The sequence below is a fragment of the Neopsephotus bourkii genome, unplaced genomic scaffold (assembly GCF_033783945.1).
Source record: "Neopsephotus bourkii isolate Nb327-2 ecotype Australia unplaced genomic scaffold, CSIRO-AGI_Nbou_v1 NB_1624, whole genome shotgun sequence".
NCBI classification, from domain to species: Eukaryota; Metazoa; Chordata; class Aves; order Psittaciformes; family Psittacidae; genus Neopsephotus; species Neopsephotus bourkii.
In genome coordinates, this window is record NW_026902099.1 from 10,110,795 (window position 1) to 10,125,188 (window position 14,394).

Here is a 14,394-nt window from a genome sequence, read left to right on the forward strand (position 1 = left end):
GATTCTACAACTAGCATGAAGTAATGCTGGGCACAAGTATAGACTGGGAAAGGAGTGGCTGGAGAGCAGCCCTGCAGAAAGGAATCTGGAGGTACTGGTCAGCAGCAGGCTCAATAGCAGTCAGCAGCAATGTGCCCCGGCAGCCAAGAGAGAAAACCACATCCTGGCGTGCATCAAACACTGGTTTGTTAAAAGAAGTGATTATCCTGCTGTATTCTGCATTGGTGCATTGGTGGAGCCTCACCTTGAGCACTTCCGTACGTGTGCCGCTCTGGAGCTGGCACATAATTTAAGATGTGAAGGTCCTTGAATGTGTCCAGAGGAGGGCAACAAAACAGGTGAAAGGGCTGGAAGGAATGTCCTACACCACCTCCTTCCTGCCTCCTTAACAAGAAGCCCTAATTATCATCAGGGTATTGAATTTTTGAGAACCTTCAAATCAAATAGTTTTCTTTGGTTTGAGGGTTTCATATTTCTTGAACATTACTTTCTAGTGCAGTCAAAGAAAGCCTGGAAACAGCATAGATAGTCAGCAATGAAGTTTTTTTGTAGGAGTTTTCCTTAAAAAACTTCTTTCTGTGTGAATGGTAATCAAGAAAAAAAAAGTTTATACATGAAATCCTGCTACCACCTTACCTTTGAGACCTGCATTTTCAAAAGGTTGATGACAGGGGACTGTAGTTTTTCTTTTGCTGCTGCTCTAGCCTGATCCCTCTGCAGTAATGACCTCTACACTTACTTTGCCTTTCAATGTCTTAAAATTTAGTTTTCTCTGCAGTCATTCACACTGAACCCTGAAAATAAGATATATATATTTATAACAATAAAGGAGAAAGAATTTCTTGGTTGTTATGGGCTTCTGATATTTTATTAGCCAAGTCTACATTCACCCTCACCCTTACAGGTCTCCCTCTGGTAGCTCTGGGCTCTGCTGATCTTGAAGACAAATAATAGAAACATCTGAGATAGAGACTTTCAGAATCAAAGAAGATTGAGAAGGAATAGGCCTGCTAGGTCATTTTGTCCATCCCCTGCCAATACAGGATCATAACCTACTGTACAATAACTCCACTAATGTTTTGCCAAGTCTCAATTTAAATGAATCATGTTAGTGTGAGGTGTCCCTGCCCATGGCAGGGGAGTTGGAACTAGATGGTCTTAAGGTCCTTTCCAAACCTAACTATTCTATGATTCTATGATTCTATGGGGATTATACCACTTTCTTTGGGACAATATATCCCTGCTGCTTCATATTCTCTATGGAGAATTGTTATGCTATTCTACTTAATATTCCTGATATCACCATAATTACAAGGATAACTTATTTGCTTCTTGTAATAATTGTTTTTTTCTTGGTGTTCATATTTTTCATATACATCATGTTAAAAGTGCTGTATTTTGCATGCAACTCTTTCCAGCATTCTCCATAACTCAGCTCCTAAGTCCCTTATCAATGTTTCCTGTTTACCTTCATTTAATTTCTTTCCACTTTTTTCATCTTGCTGGTATAGGGTGCTCAAAAAGGTATGTATTTCTCATTAAACTATTCTAAGTCTGAACTTCAGGTGTTGATGTTCTACAGCAAGGCTTTTATCTGCATCATAATGTGATGCGCCTGGATATGAAATTCCAAATCTCCTGGGCGTCGGCCTTTATAGCTTAATGAAGCTCTCTGACCAGTTCTCATTTTTGTTTTTTATTGTACCAATATACCTTCTACACACTACTGAAATTGTATTTTAGTGAATCATCCTTCCAATTCTCCAGTAAGCCCATGTGTTCATTATCTTCATCATTTAGTATTCTAACTCATTCTACTTACTTCCATATGCCTTTTTGTAAAATGTAAAACTGTAATATTTTTTCTTTTTTTGAATTAATAATAATAATAAAAAAGCTGGACTTTGAGTTACATAAACTGTATTGAATTAAAAAAAATCAATTGTAATCTTTTCTGAAGCTGCAAAGTCTAAACTGCTATCAACATAAATATACATTTATTGCTTGTCATTGGCACAGATCAGAGTTAAAGTTCTTTGAATAAGCTCTTTGGATATTTCCAAACCAGTATATATTTACCTTTTATTTCAACATTACCTTTTGATGAATGGAGAACTTTGTGGAAAATGAATTGGCTGGATGGTCACACTCAAAGAGTTGTAGTCAACAGCTCAATGTCCAATTGGAAACAAGTGGCAAGTGGCATACCACAAGGCTCAGTATTAGGACCAGCACTGTTTGTCAGTGACATGAACAGTGGGATTGATGTGCCCTCAGCAAGTCTGCCAATGACACCAAGCTGTGTGATTCAGTTGACACAGTGTAGGGAAGGGATGTCATCCAGAGGGACCCTGACACATTTAATAGGTGAGCCAATGCAAACCTCATGAAGTTTGACAAGGTCAAGTGCAAGGTCCTACACCTGGGTCAGGGTAATCCTCCTTAGCAGGAAGACTTGGGGGTGTTGGTTGATGAGACTCAACATGATCCAGCAGTGTGTGCTTGCAGCCCAGAAACCAATCATATCCTGGGCTGCATCAAAAGGAGCTCGACCAGCAGGTCAAGGGAGGTGACTCTCCTCCTCTGCTCTGCTCTGGTGAGACCCCACCTGGGTACTGCATTTAGCTCAGGGCTGTCAACGTAAGGATGTGGACCTGTTGGAATGAGTACAGAGGAGGGCTATGAAGATGCTCAGAGAGATACAGCACCTCTTTTATGAAGACAGGATGAAGAAGTTGGGCTTCTTCAGCCTGGGGAAAAGAAGGCTCCAGGGAAACGTTCTAGGAGTCTTCCAGTCCTTGAAGGGGGTCTACAAGAAATCTGTACAGGGCCCTTTTTACTAGAGCCTGCAGGGATAGGCCGAGAGAAAATGGCTTTAAACTGAAAGGGAGTGTATTTAGATTAGATATAAGGAAGAAATTATTTACTGTGAGGGTAGTGAAACACTGGAGAAGTTGCACAGAGAAGCTGCAGATCCCCAGCCCTGGAAGTGTTCAAGGCCAGGTAGGATAGGGCTTGAAGCAACCTGGTCTAGTGGAATGTGTTCCTTCTTCTGGCATGGGGGTTGGAACTAGATGATCTTCAAGGTCACTTCTAACCCAAACCATTCTATGATTCTATGATTCTGTAAGTTAAATTGGATTTCATTTTAAAAATATTGTTTTACTCTACTTTTTTAGTTGTAAAATTTCTGACATATATGAAGCTTTTCTAAATGGAAATATACTTGACCTTTCTGTATGTCTTTTATACATAACATTTGTGTACGTGACTGTCCTCCTTTCCCCAGTATTATAACTAAGGGATCATAAGTATGAATTCCTTTATAAACACAGATGCCTTCACTGTCAAAAGTTGCTCTCAGCAAAAAAGTGACAAGGAAAGAGTTAACAAAAAGATCAATGATATGTGAAGAAATCTGGTCTTCAATGTGTACAAAAAAATAATATTTGTGATTTTAGATGTCTTTTATGTTTCTATTGCTCAAAAATAGATTTTTCTTTTTGATTGAACATTTTCAGCCTTCCATTGACTGAAATGGATGACTGCCTTAGGGCATTTCTGAAGGGGAAAACTAAAAGAAAAATTACTAAATTCCTTTTTTTTCAGAACTGCTGCTTTGCATATCCAGTAATTTTTTTAGTACAGACATACCAGTCAATGGGGAGTTTTGTTTTCAAAAGGACTGTAAGATTAGGTTCTTAGTATGCAAGTGTAGCCACCAAATGAGGATGATAAGACTGAAGTGACCAGGAAGGGGCAGTTACAGCCCTCTTCTCAGTTTTCATATTTCAGAATTTTGCAGGTATTCACATTGGAGCTGTTTGGCCAGGGAGGGAAGGAAGAGTTCATTCTGCAGATCAGCTAGGAAGCAACATATGGTCCCATGGTTGAGGTAGCCCTGTGCTCAGACACAAGTACAAGGTGACCTTTCAGGAGCATGGAAAGACTTTGTTTTTTGCTGAGCTTTACTATGGAGCTGACTATGCAAGTACTGTAAATCAGGTAATTAATACGGGCATAATGGATCAAAGGCTGTACAAAAGGACTAACCTTTTACTCTTTATGGTTAAGGAGCAGTACTTGCAATTAGGAGATGTAGCACATTTCTGGTCTTTATTTTTGTATCAGCAGAGATAAGTTAGCTGAACTGTTCCTCAGCTTTCCCTCTTGCTTGTGTCTATTAGAAAAGGTTGCTGTGAGAAACTGCTGTAGTTTTTGTGATGTATTTACATCAGAGCCTCAGCTGAAGATGTTCTTCAGATCCTTCTCCTAACATTTGGTCTGGACACTCAAGCAGTGCTCTGTGCAGAATTTCAGGGATCATCATTACTGGAATAAATTTTCAGAGCGATGCTTATTTTGTAAGCAAAAAAGAAGAGATGATACTGGACTGTTAAAACTTGTATTTTTATTTACTTACAGTTATTCCCTCTTTAGTGCATATTAGGCAGTAAGAAAAACATTGAAAAAAACCTTGATCAAAAGGAAAAATCTACAAGGCTTTCTTCTTCTCCACTGCTGCTGCTGGCACTACCAAAACACTGTAAAATTTTTGTTGCGTTCTTGGATTATGTATTGACATCTTAGCTCATAACAGCTACTTAATGGCTATTATACTTAAGCAGGCTTGTAAAATGCATTTTACAAAGACCATAAACAGGCATTTGCGTAATAGGGAAGAAACTCTAAGCATCAAAAACATAACACACATTTAAAAAATTTAAAAGTTCCTGTTGTTATACATTGAAACACTGGCTAAATTAATAAATTTCATTTTATTAGAATAGAGCAGAATGGAATGGAATGGAATGGAATAGCATGAAATGGAACATAATTCTTTCTTCAGTTGCAAGACACCTAGGACGATCATCTAGTCCAACTGTCTAACTGCTTCAGGACTGAAGGCTGTTTGGATTTTTATGGCACTGAATTTGGAAAGCGACATGAATGGCATCATGCAGGATTTCTAGAGATAGATCAACAACAAAATGTAGACTTAGGAAAAAAGCAAAATCACGCTTCACCAATCTGACAGGCTTCTACAATCACATTATGGTAGACCATGAGCCAGCAACACACCCTTTCAACAAGAAGGCCCAATATTTTCTCCTTGGGTGCATCAGGAGCAGTACTGTAACACCTGCAAGTTAAGGGTGTGATCCTTCCCCTCTTCTCAGCAGCTGGGGAGGGCACAGCTGGAGTGGTGAGCCCAGTCCTCGGCCCTGCCTGGTATGAGGGGAGGCATGGAGGTACTGGAAAGAGTCCAGCAAAGAGCTACAAAGATGCTGAAGGGTTTGGATCATGTGAGTTATGTAGGGAGGATGAGACAGGTAGCATTGCTCAGCCTGGAGAAGAGAAGGCTCAGGAGTAAATTCTTCATGTGTACAAGGGTGAGTAAAAAAGGTAGAGCCAAAGTGGTACCAAATGACAAACCAAAAGGCAATAGACACAAACTGAAATGGGGAAAATTTCAGTTCCCCTGTAAGAAAAAACATTTTTTACTGTGAGGCTGATCAACCACTAGCATAGGTTGCTTAAAAAGGTTGTGGAATCTCCATCCTTGAAGATATTAAAAACTCAACATGGCTCTGAGCAGCACTCTGTGGCTGACTCTGCTTTGAGCATGATCCCCAGAGGTCTTTTCCAGCCTCACCCATGGTGGCATTCTGTGGTTCAGACAGTTCATTGCAATATACTCTGCTGTGGTCATTAGATACTCTTGAAAACTTCTTTACTCCTTTTTTTTTCTTTTTTTTTTTTTTTCCTTTCTTCTCTTTTTTTTTTTTTTATTATTTCCCCATAGGAAATTGTGCCATTCATAAACAAAGGGTGGCTCACAGACAGTGTACCACTTCCTTCCATTCCCTTTCTGTTTATCTGATATCGCTTTCTGCCAGGGCCTCTGCTAAGAAAATAAGATCTAATACCTCATGCTGTTCATATGACAAAAAATGCTCACACTGCAGTGAATTAGTGATGGTGTTCAAGCCTCATTGTATTTCCTGGGGGCAAAGGCAGTATACACCAGTGCTTTTATTTTAAAGGGTTGAAGGTTAATTTTACAAACCCTTTCTAGCAGGAGTAATTCTGATATAAAGTTTTCTTCCCCAGAGCTATTCACTTTTGAAAGGGTTACTTTTTGCAGGAGCCAATCCTTGCATTGCATGTGGCAGTTTAGAAACTGGACTGTGAAAATATTTCTTCTTCTTAAGATAGTATGATAATGTGGATGGTTGTTAGCAACACAAATCCTCCAGCAAATGGGAATGGTTACTGCATACAGAATCAGTTTTACCTTCATTACTTTTTAAGAGGTTACTTAAATATATATCGTATTTGCTATAGAGCAAATAGGAAACAGAATGTGGAAAAATGAAGGCTTCTGATATCAGCTGTGGTCCCTTTTCTTTTTTTTTTTTTAACTGGCAGTTGTTCCTATTTTCAAGTGTTTGTTTCTACTTTAATGAGGATACCAACTTTCATCCAGTGAGATGTATGGGTCACTTTGTTAGTGCACTTGCACACACCAAGGCAATACACCAGCTGGAAATTTTGACTTTCAGCTGAATTATTTTTCCCCAGAAAATGGCTTTCCTTTTGACATATTTTAATGTACTTGCACACTGAGAGGACGAGTGGGTGAACAGAAAACAGACTGTTTTATTAACCCAGCAGTCACCTTTGAGATTCATACATGTCCACTTTTTTCTCGCCTTTGTACCTAATCCCAAGAGACTGGTACCTGGCTTCCCTTGGAATAACAAAGTCAGTTGCAAACCTCCAAACATGATTGTTAACTGAATGCCAACTGTTTCTTTTCATCCTTTTTTTTTTTTTTTTTTTCCCCCAGCAGTATGTTAGGGATTGTGTCCTTATGGGTGCCCTGTAACCATAACGTTAATTTGGGTTTATATATAAGGATTTTTATTTTTTTCAGTAGTAAAGGTACATTGTACAAGAAATTAAATTGCTGCTTCTGTTTTGTGTGTGTGTTTTATAGTGATTTTTTCAGCTCTGCTAATAGTGGAAAGGGAAGAAATAAAGCAATGCTGCAGGCACTGACTGGACTACAGTTTCAGCTCAGAGGAAAGCTACAGGATCAAAAGTGGACAGACAAGCACCCTCGAGAAGAAGCCCATGCACATTATTCACAGTGTCATATGCCAGTTTCACAGTATCCTGGGTTCAATGGATTTTTTCCAGTGGGAACACACTTTTCATCAGACAAAGCTCCAGCAATCTCAGAGGTACCTATATTACCAACAGATATTTACAAAGCAGATTTCTGAATGCTATGCTATCTGCAGAAAGGTATTCTTAATTGTAGCATAATTAAGTCATTTCAAAGTGCATGTAAATGAAATCCAGGAGGGAGGTGAGGGGTGAAGCTGATGGAATTAACATCTAAAATATCTAAAAAATATGTAGGGCTCAGGCAAGCAAATGCTGGGGCATTAACTAACCAGGTCTTGTCCCCATGCTGCCCCAAAAATCACTCCTTGAGTCTTTAATCTTAAGATCAACTCTAATGTTCTAGGTCAGACAACTTACATTCCATCATCGTTTTGGATAATGGAATGTCTCTGAAGTTATCTTTCCACACCATGCTGCATTTCCAGGCAGCAGACAGGCTGAGGTCCAGTGAAGCTTGGGGGAGCAGGAACAGGACCCAGGAGCAACGTGTTTCCTCCCTCATCCTGGGGATGGGTAGAGAGGATGCTGCCTCCTGGTAAATCTGCATCCAGCAGATGTGGTTCTAGCATCAGCCATTTGGGAACACTTTTTCCCTGCATGGCTCTTGACAGCCTGGGCCAGTCCTGGGCTTTGACCTAGTGTCCCAGCTCCAAGGATAAGTGATAGGGAAGTGGTTTGATAGAGTGACCACAGTGTCAGGGTCAATATCTCAGAGGCTGCTCATTCCTTAGCCTCAGCAGGGTGTGTGGAGGGGTGCAGAGCTGCAGCACATTGTAAGAATGGATGCTTAAAACCCATCGCTTGATGGATCAGACGACTCCACCATATTTCTCTCTGTTCAAATGGGAAGTAACTATGGTATTTCAGACACCACATGGTGGCAGCTGTTGATAAAGGGTGATACTAGTTTGGTTTTCACTTTCAAAACTCAGGAATGATTAATTTCAGTGAGTGGAGAAGCCACGTAGCCATTTCAGAGATGTTGCATCAGGAATGTTTTTCTATCTTGGTATCTGATGCACTGACCCTTTGTTTCTCATTTAGCACTGGCAAAGGAAAATAAAAAGAGAAGTAGAGATTCAGCTACTGTCCAAACTCCAAATCCAAAAACGAATAAAGCTTTCCTTGACTGCTAACAAACTTTCCCTCCAGTTCTTGCCACTCCCTTTCTCTTCTCATCTCCTTTCCCTCTCCTGCCCCTCCAGTATTCCTCACTGTAGCCTGGGGAAAAGAAGTTTAAGAAAAATAGTAAAGATTTTATTTATTCCTTACAGTTTTTCTGCCCCTGTGGGCATTTGTCTTTCAGTCTGGCTAATGTGCTGTAATGAATCTGCACTCTGCTGTACACACACTTATTATCCTATCAATCAGTGAGAAGCAATACTGAGTACAGTGAGCGGTAACAAGCATTCAGAGTGGTCAGTACACCAGTGCACTACAGTGGCACACTACTTTCCCTACAGGCTGCTTTAATTGGGGGAACATAAATGAAGCAGTGTGTGACTGGCACCATGTCTTCTTGCCTATCTCCCTGCTTGGCGAACTGACCCTCTCTGCTTCAGCTTTCAGGGCAGTGCCAATCCTATTTTCACTCCTGCCGGAAGGCAGGTCTCTCTCAGCCCCTGTGGGGGGCAGTTGGAGCTGCTGGAGGAGCTGGCTTACAGAGGTTAGCAGGTGATCGAATGGTGCTGAAGAGCCTGTGGGGATAGCACTTCTTAGCAGGTTGGAAGTCACAAGGAAAAGAGAAGTAGGAAATCATGGAGGAAAAGTAAGGAGGGGGCTGAGGAAAAGTAGAGCAAGGCGAGGACAGGAGGAAGAAATGGGGAAAGAAATGAGATGGAGGAACAGGAAAGACTGAGGAAAAATGGTGAGAAACTAAATAAGAGGAGTGAAAAAAAACCCAGAAGGTAACGACAGAAAAGACTGGAAAGTCATAAATTACAGAGTGAAATAATAGATGTAGAAAAAAAAATAGAGAAAATGAAAAATAATCCTGTGCAAAAGTCAGGGAAGACAGGAAGCCACATCTCCAAAAGGTCTCAAAGAAGATCAGGTCATCAGAGGTATTTTTCAAAGGCAGGTTTCAGATCTTAGACAAGAAATCACACCAAATCCATAATTACACAGCAGTGTTTTAAGTTATATTCCTATAGACAGGTTGGCTCCTAGACATGATTTCTTTTCACCCATAACGGTGGGCTGCTAGCACACCATTAAGCACTGACTGTCCTTGCTCTGTAGCAAGGCTTATGATTGAGTAAGTTTTCTACCGGAGGCTTCACAATGAATCCAATCTGTCCTTTGTTGGCTGTCTGGAAGGAGAAAAGGAATTTGTTGGGAAGAACAGAAGAATTATAAAACTCTGAGGGGTTATAAAGTATAAGGTGGGAACTTGGCGTTAACAGCATGTATGGACAGACCTTTCTGAAAGTCCCACATTTTCTTTGCATGAACAAAAGTTCTGGTGTTGGTAGGTGTAGCACGTTTGCATGGCAATGAAATGGTCAAAATCTTAAAGCAGTTTTTATTGACTAGAGAGAGTACTAACGAGGAATCCATCTTGAGTGAAGACTTACCGTAAAATACCATTAAGAAAACCATCCTTGAGGTCAAGGATTTGGAAATATAGCAAGAAAGGGTTAGTTTGGTATTTTAGAAAAACAGAAGCAAAAGCCTAAGAAAGCGAGTTCAAAGTCTAAGGCCTCATGCTGTGTCCTTTTTGTGACACAAAACCTGGATTCAAATTAATATCTATGTTGATCAAGGACAGTCACCTACACTTTTAGGAAGGCAGATTAAACTACAGAAATGCCAGATACAGTAAAAGAGCTACCAGATTTTCTCCTACCACATTTGTAAACCCCATAAGCTAAGAAACTTTGGCTTTAGCAAACATCTGGATTGAAGATTTTGAGAGAAAATCCAGAGTAAAATAGGGTGCCATTTGTAACTTAAAAGGTGTGACTTCTGCTCTTGAATAAATGCTTGATGAGGTGTAGGGTAATGCCATCCTTCAGTGGGCAAAGGTCAGGTTCCTGCTCTCCATGTTTGCACTCTGCTTGCTGCCCTTTTCTCAGGGGTTTTCCAGTATCTTAGTTAAAGTTCAGCTTAGATAATGCCTAAGGACACCCTTTGAAGAAAAATATATTTTCTGTAGGAGTGAGTTTTATCAAGTTTTAGTTTTGGTGGAAATTTAAGTGTCTTTTATTCTTCAAACAATTAAAGGAAATTGGTTATTTGGCATTTCAATTTGCCACTTATCTTGTTCCCTCTCTCATCCTTTAATGGGTACATTTGAGTGGAGGTTAAGTTACGTAATTCATATATATTTCTTCTCCAGTCTCTCCCTTCAACATGTCATGCCTCTCTGTTGTCAGTGATAGACTGTGCATTTGAAAGTTCAGAACTGTGCATGTCCTTTGTTACAGACCATTGGCAACTTTTAGGCAAAAAAGGGCAATATAGTATTATAGTGATTATCATTTCTAAACCCAGAAATAATAATACAAATATTCAAAGCAAGATATATTCCCTGGTGAAAAGGTGTTATGACTGGAAGAACTCTGTTGTTATGGCAGCATTTTAAAAGAGTTAACAGATTATTCATCACAAGTAGAAAAATAATGGCTGATAAGGGACTTACTTAACAAAGAATGAAAGGAAGTTAATGTAGCTTATAGAAAATGAATTTTGTCAAAACTTTGTTCTGATCTTATTTCAAGTTTGTTTGATAGAGGTAAGGTTGTTAATATAATATAGTTAGACTTCTTGAAGGTGTTTGATTAGTACCCATGGCAAATTAACTTTCCATGCAAAAACTGGATTAATAAACTAAATAAATGACAAATGTGAAAATGGATTTGGAAATGCCAATTGCAGCGTAGTCTTTTGGAGTAGCACAAGAATGAGTTCTTGGCCCAGTGCTACATAAATACATTATCAACTATATTGAATATATTCTGATACATATTATCCAGTACTGAAAACAGTTTTCATGTCCCTTCTCTGCTGAAGTGGAAAAGCATGCAGAAGAATGTCAGTAGAACAGAATAACGCGTGCTTTCCAAACTGACACCACTTTCAGTGAAGAAAATTTTCCTAATATCCAATCTGAACCTTCCCGGCATAACTTGAGGCCATTTCCTCTTGTCCTTTTGGACTTCCCTTTGTCCTGGAAACCTGCAATTTTGTCAAGGACTTTGAAGTCAGAGATGTTGATCAAATGGAAAATGAGCTGCCAGAGCAGAACTGTAGCAAAATAATTAATCAAATTTATATATCTAAACATTTATATGAATTAAATAAATAGTCCTTGACTAGGACAAGGGATACTGGCTTTACCTGCGTATTTGGGGCTGTTCTGACCATTACTGGATGCTATGTCCATTCAGATCTCTATGGATCCAGTAGAAAACTAGTAAGAAGGTAAGGACTAGACACAGCAAATTACAAAAACATAAAAAGATCTAAATCAGAATGAAAAAATTGGGGAACACTGTCTGTTTAACTAATATAAAATAGTTTAAAGACAACCTGCAGAAAATCTACCAACAGCTGTAGAGGTACCAAAATTCTGAGAACAGGCTCTGCAGTATACACAAGGGAGGTATGCAGGGGACGGTGTCTGGAAAGCTGAAGCTGGAGTCCCTGGATAAGAATCCTTTTGCCTGATTTCAGGTACCTACAAGGTAAGTATTTGATAAATATTTTCCCATAGCTTGCAGTGAGGGCAGTGTGATGCTTGTCTGCATATAATGGGAAAAGCTCTGCATAATGGTCTGCCTTTTAACCAGTTTAAAATCTCCATCCTAATACAATATTCTGTATGAGTAGCTAGGAAGAATAATACCGTTGCAGTGACCTGGGACACTGAGGAAGCTTGGAGGTAAGCTTCTAACAAACATGTCTATAAATTTCTTTGTGAAATAGGTGTTTTAAAGCTGCTGGGGCTTAATTTTAATACTTAATATTTTAGAACTTTTTGCAGGCAAATTCTATATTTAAAAACAGGACAGGTCCAGTGAAGACATTGCTAGAGTGAAGTCATGTATTTCAGAATACTTTAAAGTATTCTGAAAGACAAAAATATTTGTCCCACTAAGTCTTGCCTTGCCTCCCATGTAGGGAGTCTCATTTTCCCAGTGTCTGCCACACTGATTCTTTCCAGTTCCTTTTCCAGTGCCCTCTGTTGATTGCAGTGACTCCCACACATTATACAGCAATGCAAACAGTTCCTAAAATGTTTGGTTTTTTTTTGGTGGATCGGCACATAATTTGACAGATATTTGACAGATTTGAAAACAGTAAGAAAAGGAGAACAGAATAGCAGTGTCTTACTACTCCCAGAAAAATATATTATTGGAAAGCATGAAGAAGCATGATATATGCAAGAAGACCCTTTCTGGATCCAGGAATTTTTCTCCTCTGCCTCTGTATCCTCTGTAACACTATCTTAAGGCTTTGTTCCAGACCACAACTTCTGTGTTAATGACATTAGCAGCACACAGGAATATAAGAATACTTAAGACAGAATAGATCTGCTGTACATCTGTTTATACTTAAGACAGAATAGATCTGCTCAATAATCTGTTTCAGAATGCCTTCCTTGGGATATCCCTCCCTCTGAAACAAGTGTCTAAATCTGAACTAGATGTCATACTGAGCTTTTGTAGGCAGTGGGGCAAGCAGGCCCTTTTAAGATCCAATTTCACAGAATCATAGAAACATAGAATAGTTAGGGTTGGAAAGGACCTTAAGATCATCAAGTTCCAACCCCCCTGCCATGGGCAGGGACACCTCACACTAAACCATATCACCCAAGGCCTCCTCCAACCTGGTCTTGAGCACTGCCAGGGATGGAGCATTCACAACCTCCCTGGGCAACCCATTCCAGTGCCTCACCACCCTAACAGGAAAAAATTTCCTCCTTATATCCAATCTAAACTTCCCCTGTTTAAGTTTGAACCCATTACCCTTTGTCCTATCACTACAGTCCCTAATGAAGAGTCCCTCTCCAGCATCCCTATATGCCCCCTTCCGATACTGGAAGGCTTCTGTAAGGTCTTCATGCAGCCTTCTCTTCTCCAGGCTGAACAGTCCCAACTTTCTCAGCCGATCTTTGCATGGGAGGTGCTCCAGTTGCCTGATCATCCTCGGGGCCCTCCTCTGGACTTGTTCCAACAGATCCATGTCCTTTTTATGTTGAGGACACCAGAACTGCACACAGTACTCCAGGTGAGGTCTCACGAGAGCAGAATAAAGGGGCAGAATCACCTCCTTAGACCTGCTGGTCACACTCCTTTTGATGCAGCCCAGGATACAGTTGGCTTTCTGGGCTGCAAGCGCACACTGTCGGCTCATGTTCATTTTCTCATTGACCAGCACCTCCAAGTCCTTCTCCACAGGGCTGCTCTGAATCTCTTCTCTGCCTAGCCCCTGGGATTGCTCTGACCCAGGTGGAGTACCTTGCAGTTGGCATGGTTAAACTTCATGAGGTTGGCATCAGCCCACCTCACAAGCGTGTCAAGGTCCCTCTGGATGGCATTCCTTCCCTCCAGCGTATCAACCGAACCACACAGCTTGGTACCATTGGCAAACTTGCTGAGGGCAAACTCAATCCCACTGTCCATGTCAGCGACAAAGATGTTAAACAAGATTGGTCCCAGCACCGATCCCTGAGGGACACCACTCGCTACAGGTCTCCAGCTGGACATTGAGCCATTGACCACAACCCTTTGTGTGCGGCCATCCAGCCAGTTCTTTATCTACCGAGTGGTCCATTCTTCAAATTGATGTCTCTCCAATTTAGAGACAAGAATGTCGTGCTGGACAGTGTCGAACGATTTACACAAATCCAGGTAGATGACATCAACTGCTTTACTGCTACCACAATTTATCTGGTTTATCTTAGGTGTTTACTTTCAAGGAAGATGGATTGCACTCTTCAAGTATCTTATTTCTCCCTGTTGATTGAAAAAAATGTCTAGATGATTATCTTGGATGTAGGCATCTTCATTTTCTCACACACAAAATAATTCCTCCTACAGTCAAATGAATTCCACCTCTATGTATTTTGCTTTAGAATTAGCTCATGAGCTGATGCTTGAGGGTTAAAATTTAATTTTCTGTCAAACTATCACAAGTAATTGCAGTTATTGCGCTTTTTACATCTTCCTGAACTGTTTGCTGAAGCAGCTT

General features: G+C 40.2%; 1 protein-coding gene across 1 annotated transcript in view; it reads left to right on the forward strand.

The window, feature by feature from the left end:
• Window positions 1-14,394, forward strand: part of TFEC (transcription factor EC) — a 130,236-nt gene that overhangs the window by 34,400 nt on the left and 81,442 nt on the right. The window contains exon 2 of the mRNA XM_061373042.1: window positions 7,004-7,250. Coding sequence (XP_061229026.1) covers window positions 7,050-7,250 — 201 coding nt within the window. The 5' untranslated portion in view covers window positions 7,004-7,049. The remainder of the gene's footprint in view (window positions 1-7,003; window positions 7,251-14,394) is intronic.